Source organism: Asterias amurensis, chromosome 2 (genome assembly GCF_032118995.1).
Source record: "Asterias amurensis chromosome 2, ASM3211899v1".
NCBI lineage: Eukaryota > Metazoa > Echinodermata > Asteroidea > Forcipulatida > Asteriidae > Asterias > Asterias amurensis.
This window is the reverse complement of record NC_092649.1, coordinates 29,184,533-29,198,274: the sequence shown is the minus strand read 5'-3', so window position 1 is coordinate 29,198,274 and position 13,742 is coordinate 29,184,533. Positions and strand designations below refer to the sequence as shown.

Below are 13,742 nucleotides of genomic sequence, written 5' to 3'. Positions count from 1 at the left end.
ATTTATTTCAGTACTTACTCAATCTGGGTTTTTTTCTTTCTTTTCGTTTTCCTCTCTAGTTACTTCATTTTGTTTTTCTATCTCTAAATTCCTTCTCTCCAATGTCTGGGTTTTGAAAATCTTGGGCTTTGTTTGACTGTGTTTTTTTGTGTGGTGTAATTTACACAATAAATAGGATCATCATAGTATTTACAAAGTACACAGTCAAACCAATTAATTTGATATTTTGTAACAATTTCCTCTTTGTTACCAACTTTGTATGTGGAATTTCCTGTAGTTTTCGAAGAGTAATTGTTTTGTTGTTTCAGGGGTGATGGGCTGTCTTTAGTAATTTTTAACATTCACTTCCTCTACCGTAAGCATCACTTATGTTTGTTTTGCTTCATAAATTATGCTTTATATATAGTAAGGAGTTTGTTTCATTGTCATAGTAGACACAACATGGGCAATCCTTTTGCTTGGGGGAGGGGGTGGCTGTGAAATCAGTATTTGCCTTCATTCATTTAATTATTTTTGCTTTTGAATGTTGATTGACCAACTTACCTGAGTCTGATCAGGTAGATTTGTAGTCATGACTTGTAAACTTCTTTCAATTCCATTTGGAAGAAGGACTTCAGTATTCTGAGCCAGTAGCTGAGGGCAGGAACCCGGACCCTTGGGTGCCAAAGACAAAGCTGGATTCTAAAGAATTAATTAAAGAACAAATGATTAGTTAACATACATTTTTTCATTGATCTTCAAATGTTTCAGAACAACTCAATAACGTCTCATATATGTTATTGAAAACATATATCAATCATGTATGGTTGCCTTAGTAGACAACACCTTGCTCTTCAATTTGTTTTAAAACTGTTAGATATCAGTATTTGGAAAAGATAGAGTTTGATCTTACGTTTTGTCCTGTAATGATGATTTCATTGTCTCCTGCACAAGTAGAACTAACATGAGTGCATCTATTCTCAAAGACACACCAATCACAGGCCCATCGACTATCAACGCATGATACACAACTATAGCAAACACAAATACAAAACAACAAAATAATTTAAGCTGATGATTGGGTTTATGGATTAGAGAAGTGTACTATGCTAATGGACAAAGTATCAAAAATTTTAACCACATCACAGAATTTGGAACTCAATTAATTTTATCATTATCAAAGTCAATGAAGACATTTTGCGTACCATAAATGGAGTGTCATCAAAGTTAAAGCTAGAGCGAACATGAAATATTCTTACGAAGTATGAGTTGAGCATTCATAGAAGTAGAAACTTGTATCCACAAAACTGACTGATGTTTCACTGGAGTAGATGCTCAGTCTTATTGCGACCCCGTCATCTGGGAAGTAGAAAATATCGGATGAAACGATTATTTTCAATTATTATTGTTATAAATACTTGTAGAAAGGTTTTCTGAAGCAGCCCCATTTATGTGTCTGACTTACCTCCTTGTTGAATTGGAGGTATCCTATTACCAGGTGGGGAGACACATCTAAGATCCTTATTAGTCTTTGTAGCTTGAGATACGTAGGATCCAAACCAACATTCATATGTCATGTTGGTCAGTAAGTCTGGTAACTGCTCTACACTCACAGTAACCTGGAAAATATACAATTGATAGTTAATTGGCTAGTGGCTCAGATACAGGGAAGGGCAGGAAGGGCGAAGGGGATATTCAGAACATAGCCACCGAGTCAAAATAATGTAATTTTAATAGCATTTTGGGATGTCCACTTACTTCGTGTGTTTAGCAATTTAATTTTAGTGCCAACCAGCTGTATGGAAATACACAAAGTCAGTAATCAGTTACTCTTACCTGTTGTTCTGTGTCAGTGATTGGTAGATTGTTATAAGGATCCACATTGGTTATCTCAATACACTGTGCAGTATTATAGGCTAACCATCGGGTAGACACATCAGGCATCTTGCATTCGGAATACAGGGTGCATCTATATAAATAAAAAATTACATAACCAATCAACAAGAAATAGCTCACACTTGATCTAAATAAATTCAACTGGCCATTCTATGTAAAAGAAAAATCACACACAGGCTCTTCCAACAAACTAAGAAAAGCACAGAACAGCTAGTGGGATAAAGGAACAATTATCTTCAAAGTATTTTTATTTCATGAATTTAATTCTATTCTGAACTGCATTTCAATCAGCCAAGATACAATACTGACTGTCTTTGCAGAGTACACCAGCCACAGTATGGGTCTCCATCCATCCCTGCATCCGTACCAATACACGTCTCACACGTTGTATACTGACCACAATTCTCAACACGCATCTTCAGAAACTGTATGGTGCAAATAGCAAAATAATTCAAAAGTTGACAACAAATAGTTTGAAATTGAACTAGAGTAAATCTGACGATGCTGTCACTTGTAGCATGATGAAAACTATTTATACTTCCTCCTAAATGTACCTTTTGTTCAGTGAGTATGTACATCTCTCTTGTTGTATCATTAATCTTGACATCTTTAAGGACTGATCCAGTAATATTAAGGTCTACTCTTTCATACAGTCTGGCTGAGGTCTTGCTCTGGATGTGAACCTGTAACACAACAATATAAAGATAAGCATTAAATGGGCCCATCCTGCATAATTCAAATACAAAGTTTAACCTGGGACAATGTTTAATCTTGGATTTGTACTGTCATTTGTTGTCCCAAAGTTACTGGTCATCATTGTAGAGATTGTGTGTTGACACTTGCCATCCAAGTGCTTTAACCCCCACCCTTCTGTTGTCCTTTTGAAATCACTTTCCTTTTTTATTGTTTTAATCTTCGGTCTGATTTCTGCTCCTACCTTTTTTTCTCCATATCAATGTTTCCCTGTGTAACAGAAGATACTGCTGTGTTTGTGTGTAAATTTAAGAGTCTTTTATTACCGTAATAAAAAAGTCAGGGAGGTTTTTTTTTCCATTAATAATTTATGGTCAAACAGTTGTAAATAAGGAGTGGTCAAGAATTCAGTATTGTAGTTCAGACCTGATAGTCCAAGACTGTGAAAAGAACAAGACCTAAGGTCCGAAGAGGGGACTGGTCTCGACACCTAAAAAACTTACAGGGTCGTTGCCGTGCAATTAAGGCCCACGCCTTCGGATCGGGCCTGTATCACACAGCTGCCGACCCGTCCGGCTTTAAAAGTACGTTGAAGAACTCGTCGCTACCCTTTTATTCCCTTAATTAAGGGAATCAATGTGTGTTGATAATAATAATAATGTACATTTATAGGGCGCACATATCCAATGAAAATGCTCAAGGCGCCAACAAGAAAGTCATTAGAATGAAAAAACAAAACCGAAGGAAATTAATTAATTAAAAGCAACTCCCATCAGATGAGTTTTTAACTGTTTCTTAAATATTAATATGCTGGTGCATGACCTAATGGGTGGTGGTAAAGAGTTCCAGAGACGAGGGGCTGCTGCAGCAAAGAAGAGGTTTTCAACCAGTGGTTTATTCCCAACGAGGCCTGGTTCTTGATAATTTTACCCAGACGAAGTTGAGGTAAATTATAAAGAACCAGGCCTCGGCGGGTTTAAGCAACTAGTTGAAAACCAATTCAACGCACTTTGATTCCCATTCATAAATACCTTTCTGGTCAAAAACATCACTTTTTGGTCAAAAAGTAAAATAAACGCAAAAATTATAATTGTTAAATAATTTCCTTCAACACAACACCCCTCCAGCTATGAAATGGTAAAGCCCTCCGCCGCCCTCGGGTAAACAACTCCTTATAAGGGAATGCTGTGCGCGTCGCGCGTATCACGTGATGTGGCACAGCTGTTTCAGCCATTGCTCTCGACCAATAGGAATAAAGAAACTGTCTAAAAAGAACAGGTGCAAGGTCGCGTGTCACGCCCATGAATTAACACTGTTTACCGGTCATAAACAAAGGTTTATACACACCCACGTGACGCGCTCTCCACCAATAGGAAAAGCGAAACTGTCTGAGGTATTTATGAATATATGTTTACCTTTAAAAGTTCTCCCCTGGAGTCAGTTCCAATGATAGCTACAGTGTGGTTCATTTCAATGGTTGTAATGATGGATGACATCAGAGTGTCTTGAAATGACAAGATAAATATTGTGCATTTATTTTTAAGTAAGAGCATGTTTTCTACAAATATCAGCTTATCAGAGGCAGTTTACAGTGATCCTGTAAAAAATTGACAAAGTTAAAAACTACCAAACGAGCAACTAGCAGATAACAAAGGGGAAAATATTAGCATTCAAAACGTTTTCAAAATTTACTCACTGATAACATGATATGATAGTGTGATAATATCACGGGCTGTTTTCAAATGGTTATTTGATCAATTTCTAGTGTAAGATATTCAAACAAACAAATTTTCAGTCAAACGAAATTGCGTCATACTCGAAATTGTCAACTTGTTGTTATATACCTGATATTTCCAGCACAGCATTGGATGATGTTACATCAATGCCTTTAGCATACCGATATAATATGTTTAAACCATCAGCAAAAGGATAACACAGAAACACATCTGGATCTACCTAGAAAAAAAAGAAAAAAAAGGGAAATTGTTTCTAATACCTGATAGTTCCAGCACAGCAGTGGATGATGTTACATCAATGCCTTTAGCATACCTGTAAACATATCTGCCCCCTTCAAAAGGATGACACTGAAAACTACCTGGACCAACCTACAATAAACAAATATTATTATTTTAGCCTCTATCTAAAACTTAAATGTGGTTCTACATACAAGCAAAAACTGGTCGTTTCATGTATTTATTAATCAACACAATAAACTAGCATTAATAGATATCCAGTTGAGTGATTTCAAAGAGAGCACTTGCGAAATTATTGTGGACAAATCTTCGTTCACAACAACTCGAACCAACATAAAAAACAAATTGTTTACTTGAACATTGAATGTTACAGTAGAGTTGTGATTCTGTTTTTCTTCTCGTACAATTAATAAATAAACCAAAGAAAACAGTGTGAGTAAGAGGGTGTTTTATTTGCAAGATGAGGATTAAGTGGTAACAATATATTTATACAAACTGAATTGCTTTACTTGGTCATAAAAAACAATGAATATTAGTAATTAACAAGAATCTGTTTTTTCTATATTTGTAGGAGAAATAAAAAATTAAACAAAAGAAAGCAGTTTGAATAAGAGGGAGCCATACATGGGTGTTTATTATTTGCAATATGCAAAAGTGGTGGCAATTTGTTAGTTGTGCATATACAATCTAAATAATTGTGTATAAATTGTTTGCTTTACAGACAAACCTTACACTACACAACCTTGTTCTTGTCCTACATATTACAAATACACAAAACAGAAACTTTATTTAGAATTTTGCAAGAATTACTTGTAGGCCTTCTTGATATCTTAATCCCTAAAAAGTGATTAGTTTAACTTTATATAATCTCTCTGGAATTCAGTGCCTTTAAAAAAAATATCTCACCCTGTAATTCAGTACATTTGGATCCTTGCATTATGTCCCTTATCATAAACGTGCTCATAACTTGAAAGCTTGAAGTATACAGGGTGGTTAAAGGTGATCATTATACTCACTGGTAATGATCGACAGAACGATCCTTCCAAGTACTTAACTGAGTACTCATCTCCATCTTGAATACATCCCCTAACTGCTTCCTTGAAGGCATCTAAAATATCACTCATCTTATACACACACAATGCTGACTGATCAATAGGTACATCACTAGTCCCATCAGCTCCTTCATTCTTAGCAAACACAGCATACAACACCATGTCCCCAGCATTCAAACCTAATGATACAGCAAGATCCTGACCTGCTGGGCCAATATGAGCAGCTTGTACCAAACTGTACACACTACCATCTGATCCTTGGCATTGTAGGGTGATTTCTGTGTAGGAGTCAAAGAATGGACTGGTCTGGCAGACTCTGTTCATTTTAGAAACAAAGACATAGGAACCCAGATCATCTTGCTGAGAAGTGATGAAGTATGTGAAACCATCAAATGAAAAACCGGCAACACACGATATTTGGAACAAATAAGGAAAATCCAGTGCAGTAAATGAAGAATACCCTGTACCTGATGGAGATATCAACAACCCGTCTGTACTAAGGATTCTTCTGCTGACTGGTGGGATACGTCTATACCCAACCTCATTGGAGTAAGTCACCGCCACATACAACCAGTCGCCTCCATCTGGCCCTTGTCCCATTGGTCCATCAGTTCCTGGTGCAATCAAACTCACAGTAGACAACTCTCCAAAACCAGCAACATTAGGCCCTGGTTGAAACAACACATCAGTCAAGTCATCTGGATTCCTGAATTGACACTTTCCTCCATTCTCACTTCCACATGTAATCAACCGATTCTGATTATCTAATATCAGGATTTTATTGTAGTTGGTGAATGTATCACATCTATCCTCTCCTAGTTCTTGACATGTACTAACATTCTGTAGCAGATTCAATGAACTATCCAGTCTGTATAAGTAGTTGACAGCTCCAACATACACAGCCCCATCAGGGCCAGATAGAGTGAAATGATTGAATTTAGCATTGTGGTTACCAGATGGATCATTGAGAGGTCTAGGAGGATGAGGATTACTGAATGAAGCAATGTGATAAGATGACAGATCTCCTTGCCATTCAGCTGATACAACACTACTTAATAATGCCAGCAGGATCAAACATACAACCAACAAGATGGTTACGTGGCTCCTCTGGGCCTCCATAGTGTAACATAAGTTACTTGTTCTCTTTTGTTTCTTCCAAGGCTACGTACAAAGTTTCAGGCACATGGTGACTAACGCAAGGCTGGGGAAAGATCTCTCAAACTTTTTCAGAACTCCTTTGCAGTAGCTTTGTTAACTTTAAATTATACAAAACAAGCACAAATAAAAGCACAACATTCACGAAATGTCTGCCAGAAACTAAAGTGATTAAACTGGCTTTTGGTGGGATAATGTTGTTTCCGCGATTCCAGAGTTATTTGAGTCATAATTAGAATTCGTGATGGGCGGGCTTCCTGCAATAACCGTAAACAACACTTTGTTGATGATGGCGGCCTAAAAACTTCAGCGAAAGAGAGCCAGAATACTCGGCAGTCGAGAAAAGATACGAGACGGAAATAGCGTACCATGCTTAGTAGGCCTTAAAGACAAATTAACGAAAGGAATAGAAACAGTCTATGCACACAATGACAGGTAGGCCCTTTGTTGTTCACCCAACTGGAAGCAAAGGTCAGGCATGAGAGCAGGCATAATGTTCGTTTTTATTGCGACAACAATAATTATATATTTTATTTGAACAAACTTTTGACAACTACATTTTGGCACATTGCATATCGAGGGGTAGACTTGATGACAAGTCGTTAGGCGCTGCCTATTTGTCTGCCTTTCATGCAACAGTCACAGTGCGATGTTACACATGCAACAGTCGTAGGTAGCGCGAGGCAGCTCTGCTCACATACACATACTGGGATCAAGGGTGTGTGTATCGTCCCCGTAGCTACACCGCTGTAACTACACACCGCGCTTAACAATTACCGTCTTGACTTCAAGACTAATCTAAGGGGTCACGCAATTTGCAAACTCCGTCATCTTTGTGCACGTGCGTGTGGAGGGTATGGGGGCGACCAGGCCCGTTCATTAGACAATCGTCTATTATTCAATCAAAGGACTGTAATGCTTGTCTTTACAGCTAAATACCTGTACCAAAAATCAATGTTTATCACTGACAACAAAATTTAAACATGACTTAAAGTATCGGTTTTCAAGTTGAAAAAAATGATCATCCCTGATGGCATCTATATTATTATTAATGATCATAAACATACACATTGCATTGCATACATATATGTGGTTTTAAACTGAACCAACAAACGAAAACTCACCATCAGGAAGGATGGACAGAAGGATCCTTCCAAGTACTGCACTGAGTAGTCATCTCCATCTTGAATACATCCCCTTACTGCTTCCTTGAAGGCATCTAAAATATCACTCATCTTATACACACACAATGCTGACTGATCAATAGGTACATCACTAGTCCCATCAGCTCCTTCATTCTTAGCAAACACAGCATACAACACCGTGTCCTCAGCATTCAAACCTAATGATACAGCAAGATCCTGACCTGCTGGGCCAGTATGAGCAGCTTGTACCAAACTGTACACACTACCATCTGATCCTTGGCATTGTAGGGTGATTTCTGTGTAAGAGTCAAATGTGGGACTGGTCTGACAGACTCTGTTCATTTTAGAAACAAAGACATTGGAACCAAAATCCTCCTCTTGAGAAGTGATGAAGTATGTGAAGCCGTCAAACGAAAAAGCAGATTTATAAGATATTGGTATGGGTGAAGAAAAGGGAGCAAAAGTAGAAAATGAGGCACCATCAGGTGCCAATAAAGATCGATCACTAAGAATTCTCCTTGATATTGGTGGGATGCTCGTATATTCAGTCTCAGCCGTAAAAGTCACAGCTACATACAACCAGTCTCCTCCATCTAGCCCTTGTCCCATTGGTCCATCAGTTCCTGGTGCAATCAAACTCACAGTAGATGTATCTCCAAAACCAGCAACATTAGGCCCTGGTTGAAACAACACATCAGTCAAATCATCTGGATTCCTGAACTGACACTTTCCTCCATTCTCACTTCCACATGTAATCAACCAATTCTGATTATCTAATATCAGGATTTTATTGTAGTTGGTGAATGTATCACATCTATCCTCTCCTAGTTCTTGACATGTACTAACATTCTGTAGCAGATTCAATGAACTATCAAGTCTGTATAAGTAGTTGACAGCTCCAACATACACAGCTCCATCAGGGCCAGATAAAGTGAAATGATTGAATTTAGCATTGTGGTTACCAGATGGATCATTGAGAGGTCTAGGAGGATGAGGATTACTGAATGAAGCAATGTGATAAGATGACAGATCTCCTTGCCATTCAGCTGATACAATACTACTTAATAATCCCAGCAGGATCAAACATACAGCCAACAAGATGATTACGTGGCTCCTCTGGGCCTCCATAGTGCTGAATGTTCCAGGACCAGGGAGGTTCAATAGGGGCACCTGACTCTAATGTACGCTTTGTGTCTTTCTGCCGCAGATAAAAACTTAAACAACTGAAGACTCAATCACAGTGAGTGTGCAAACATGGGTGGACGCAGCAACGTCAGGCAGCAGCTTTGTCGCATGATATATCCCGCAAGTTTCTGGAAAACACACAACCGTGTAATACAAGTTATAATTTTGCCCCAAAACACACACAAACAAACGCCAGAAACTAAAACTAAAACAGCCACTTATCGTCTTGCCTTATTTGGGATAAAGTTGATTCCATTCCCCCATAGTTATTGTAATTAGACAATGTGTGGTTTGTAGGCCTACCTATTACTGAAAAGCCCGATCTATGGCCCTTCACACAAGATTCACTCTCATTTCCCCAGAATTATATTGATTTCTCCCCAGAATTATATTGATTTCTAATGTATTATCTCTGGAGTCATAGTGAGCTCTCTCAGCTCACGCTACAAAACATAACCCTTACCTGTAAAACCTCCACCTTCAACTTGTTTGTCGTCTGCGATCAGGTTGTACGGCCAATGTTGGACCAGAGTGACGGAAAAAGTTTTTTCAAGTTCATTGTTGTAACCTGCGTCCACTTATACTGTTTATGCGCATAAATACAAAACTGAATATTCAATTATCAAAATCGCACAACACGCCGCATACTGGAACTTTTCTGGAAGTTCTTTATTGTCTTTGGGGACACGGTAAATCATTTTGTGTAATTCCTAAATTACTGATTGTTAACGTAGAACATGAAACGTTTAAATGGTTTTAACTTTTGATACATTTTCAATACTATATATACCACTGCAAAATTAGTACCCACTTTTTGATCTACAACACCCCTGTCATAAAAATGGAACAGTTTCTGAACTCTTTGTTCCCTGTCGATATTCCAATAGACACAACTTTGCCTCAATCTTTCCATGTTTTAAACAAATACTTCCTTGTAGGAAATTGCGAAGTTTCATGTAGGCCTATATAAAATAAACCACGGTGCAATGTCGTGGTTTAGCAGTAAACAAAATTTAGTGTAAACCTAACAATGATAGTTGAGGTGTGCTGTTGACATCATTTTGCTTCCTTTTACGATTTTTTTCTTTTAAATGTGAACTTACTCTAACGCTTAATGTCAGATGGGACATGAAGTTCTTACATATATTCTTTGAGAAAACTTATAAAACATTCTCACCATCCCCCATCTCACCTCGAAAACCACAATTCGTATTTCCACCATGCAGAGTTTAAATCCAGAGAAGTCGCCGCTCAATCTCGCTGCCCTCACGAATTCGAGCAGATAAAAGGAAATAGATTGTTTTGTTTTTTTGCAATTTAAGTTTCGAAGTTGTTGGGCCGATTTTACAATAAAAATTTAATCAAAATGTTAAATTGCTTTTTTTATCTCGGGTATAGGGAAATATAATAGCTTTCAAAAGAAAGAATCACCCGTCAACAGGTAGGTTTTTCTTTTGCCAGTTCATTTGAACTGAAATTTAAAAAGTCATGGTTTTAGTCTGTCGTTGTGACGTAAACTATTTGCATAATGCATTTACAAAAGGTAGCATCCATGTTTCACATGGACGCGTGTGTGACGGGCAAGGGCGACAGTGCCAGTTCGCCACAAAAATGCTTGTCTCTACATTTCAAAGTATACTAAATGTTTATTACAAAAAAAACCAAATGGATATGTGCTTCAAATAGTTCCTCTTACAAAAAGAGCACAACGAGGTTAGAGAAACTTTTGCTTTAACTTTGTTTGCGATAATCAAAATGCTTTACGTACAACACGGGAGGGCGGTGTTATACTTCTTGTGTGCTTGCATGATCTTCTTCCAAAAGAAGAATGTTATTAAAGATACTTAAGAACAGTACATTGAACAGTTTGTTGTTGCTTTACAGGCAAAATGTATAATTTCAATACTTAATTTTGAACTGATTATTTTTGCTTCAACTTATTATTCTTAAATGCCTCTTTCTGGACTGACGATAAATGTAGACATGTTAAAACAATACTTTAAGATATAAAGCATCCAACGTTATGATTTCAAATTGAAGACATTATCCTGATGGTATTTATATTATGTCCCTTATCATAAAGATGCACATAACTTGAAAGCTTGAAGTATGCGGGGTGGTTAAAGCCATTATACACTTTCGGTAAACAGTATTGTCCAAGTCCCACACTTCGTGTATCACAACTTATATATAAAATAACAATCCTGTGGAAATTGAGGCTCAATCGGACATCGGAGTCGGGAGAAAATAACGGGAAAACCCACTCCTGTTTTCGCACGTTTCGCCGTGTCATATGACATGTGTTTATAACAAATCCGTAATTCTCGTTAGCGAGAATTTATATTGTTTTACCGTTTTCTCAAAAAGTAAAGCATTTCATGGACTAATATTTCAAGAGAAGTCTTTCACCATTACCTTCTGTAAACCCTGTAAATTATTTGTAAATCTGTGAACTTTTTTTTTTTTTTCTGTACCGAAAGGGTCCAATGGCTTTAAAGGTGATCATTATTTATACTCACTGGAAATGTACTACAGAAGGATCCTTCCAAGTACTTCACTGAGTAGTCATCTCCATCTTGAATACATCCCCTGACTGCTTCTTTGAAGACATCTAAAATATCACTCATCTTATACACACACAATGCTGACTGATCAATAGGTACATCACTAGTCCCATCAGCTCCTTCATTCTTAGCAAACACAGCATACAACACCATGTCCTCATCATTCAAACCTAATGATACAGCAAGATCCTGACCTGCTGGGCCAATATGAGCAGCTTGTACCAAACTGTACACACTACCATCTGATCCTTGGCATTGTAGGGTGATTTCTGTGTAAGAGTCAAAGGATGAACTGGTCTGACAGACTCTGTTTATTTTAGAAACAAAGACGTTGGAACCAAAATCCTCCTTTTGAGAAGTGATGAAGTATGTGAATCCATCATATGAAAAAGCAGATGTATACGATATTGGTATGGGTGTAGAAAGGGAAACAAAGGATGAAAAGGAGGCGACACTATCAGGTGCTGCCAATAAAAATCTATAGTCAAGAATTCTCCTTGATATTGGTGGAATTCTTGCATAACCAAACTCAGCAGTAAAGGTCACAGCTACATACAACCAGTCTCCTCCATCTGGCCCTGGTCCCATTGGTCCATCAGTTCCTGGTGCAATCAAACTCACAGTAGACAACTCTCCAAAACCAGCAACATTAGGGTATGGTTGAAACAACACATCAGTCAAGTCATCTAGATTCCTGAATTGACACTTTCCTCCATTCTCACTTCCACATGTAATCAACCGATTCTGATTATCTAATATCAGGATTTTATTGTAGTTGGTGAATATATCACATCTATCCTCTCCTAATTCTTGACATGTACTAACATTCTGTAACAGATTCAATGAACTATCCAGTCTGTATAAGTAGTTGACAGCTCCAACATACACAGCTCCATCAGGGCCAGATAGAGTGAAATGATTGAATTTAGCATTGTGGTTACCAGATGGATCATTGAGAGCTCTAGGAGGATGAGGATTACTGAATGAAGCAATGTGATAAGATGACAGATCTCCTTGCCATTCACATGATACAACATTACTTAATAATCCCAGCAGGATCAAACATACAACCAACAAGATGGTTACATGGATCCTCTGGGCCTCCATAGTGTCAATTGACGAACACAATAGAAATAAGTTGTTGACTTCTCTTCTTCTGTCTTTTACTGACGTACAATGCTTCAGGCACAGGATGACAAACACGTGGTTGGATAAAGATCTCTTACTTTTTCAGAACGAGTTGTTTTGTTGCTTTTAATGTGAGAAGGCTCTCCAACATTCACAAAATGTCTGCAGGAAACTAAAAAGTGATAAAACTCGTGTTGATTGGGACGATGTTGGCTCCTGCGATTCCAGACTTATTTGAGTCAGAATCAGAATATATAGTGGTTGGCGGGCTTTCTGCAGAAGCCGCAAAACAACACTATTGAAGATGGTGGCAACAAAATGAGCGATTTAAGACAGCCATAAATATCTATAGCACAAGCAGTGGAAACAACGACTATCGAGAAGGAAATAACATCGCAAAAAAACCACCAACTATTTTTTACAGCCTGTTGATACACACCGGCGAGTAAGCCCTATGTTGTTCACCATGCACCCAACTCAGTGGAAGAAAGGGTCAGGAGTGAGGGCAGGCTTTTGTCACACAGCATTGCATATCAAAGGGTCGTGATCCCGCATTTCGCAATCACCAAGATTGAGCGTTTTTGATAAATAAAAAAAAGAAAGTACATTTCAAAACACACTACTCAATGGCTTTCTCGTCTTAATTTACAATAGATGTAAAAAAAAAATAATAATAACTATTGCGGAAACCGGAAACATTAAAAAAAAAACAAAAAAAAACTATACACAGCTTTTCAGTTCAGTTTTGAAAGTTTCCAGTGCAAACAATGGAACAATGAGTCAAATTCTTGACTCCCATAAATGACCGACCGTGTTAGTTCGCAAAGTAAAAGGAAAACCACGCAATTTCGAGGCAAATGTGTGTGGATTATTGTATTCTACTTTTAAAACATCTTTCTAACCATATGCATTTTTTAACAAACGGTCACAAACGCTTTTAAAAGACCAACTCGACCGATCCAAGGCAACGTG

General features: G+C 37.8%; 4 protein-coding genes across 5 annotated transcripts in view; 1 reads left to right on the top strand and 3 right to left on the bottom strand.

Moving 5' to 3' along the window:
- Positions 1 to 9,249, bottom strand: part of LOC139933758 (plexin-B-like) — a 28,946-nt gene extending 19,697 nt beyond the window's left edge. The window contains exons 1-10 of one of the 2 annotated variants that reach the window (XM_071927955.1): positions 7,873 to 9,249; positions 4,565 to 4,673; positions 3,984 to 4,072; positions 2,430 to 2,558; positions 2,185 to 2,300; positions 1,816 to 1,948; positions 1,445 to 1,598; positions 1,239 to 1,338; positions 893 to 1,010; positions 544 to 681 (exon numbers count right to left, since the gene is read on the bottom strand). In XM_071927955.1, the coding sequence (XP_071784056.1) occupies positions 544 to 681; positions 893 to 1,010; positions 1,239 to 1,338; positions 1,445 to 1,598; positions 1,816 to 1,948; positions 2,185 to 2,300; positions 2,430 to 2,558; positions 3,984 to 4,072; positions 4,565 to 4,673; positions 7,873 to 9,021 (2,235 nt within the window). In that variant the 5' untranslated portion in view covers positions 9,022 to 9,249. Of the gene's footprint in view, positions 1 to 543; positions 682 to 892; positions 1,011 to 1,238; positions 1,339 to 1,444; positions 1,599 to 1,815; positions 1,949 to 2,184; positions 2,301 to 2,429; positions 2,559 to 3,983; positions 4,073 to 4,412; positions 4,476 to 4,564; positions 4,674 to 7,872 lie in introns of those variants that run through there. The other variant, XM_071927956.1, reaches the window with a different exon arrangement.
- The window catches only part of LOC139933762 (plexin-B-like), a 129,923-nt gene that overhangs the window by 32,759 nt on the left and 83,422 nt on the right, over positions 1 to 13,742 (top strand). The gene's annotated exons all lie outside the window — the stretch shown is intronic.
- Positions 5,456 to 7,018, bottom strand: LOC139934097 (plexin-A2-like). Its single transcript, XM_071928387.1, has one exon. It carries the CDS (start codon positions 6,710 to 6,712, stop codon positions 5,456 to 5,458), a length of 1,257 nt encoding a protein of 418 aa, XP_071784488.1. The 5' UTR covers positions 6,713 to 7,018.
- LOC139933764 (plexin-A2-like) lies at positions 11,108 to 13,039 on the bottom strand. The gene is made up of 2 exons (XM_071927965.1): positions 11,594 to 13,039; positions 11,108 to 11,214 (listed from the first exon to the last, which is right to left on the bottom strand). Exons 1-2 carry the CDS (start codon positions 12,747 to 12,749, stop codon positions 11,108 to 11,110), a joined length of 1,263 nt encoding a protein of 420 aa, XP_071784066.1. The 5' UTR covers positions 12,750 to 13,039.

Excerpts from the sequence above, each read along its gene's own strand:
- LOC139934097 (XM_071928387.1), bottom strand. The coding sequence starts at position 6,712 with ATGGAGGCCCAGAGGAGCCACGTAACCATCTTGTTGGTTGTATGTTTG.
- LOC139933764 (XM_071927965.1), bottom strand. The coding sequence starts at position 12,749 with ATGGAGGCCCAGAGGATCCATGTAACCATCTTGTTGGTTGTATGTTTG. Across the intron at positions 11,215-11,593 it reads CTGTAGTACATTTCCAGTGA|TGTATAATGGCTTTAACCAC; the intron begins GTATAAATAATG and ends GTTTACCGAAAG.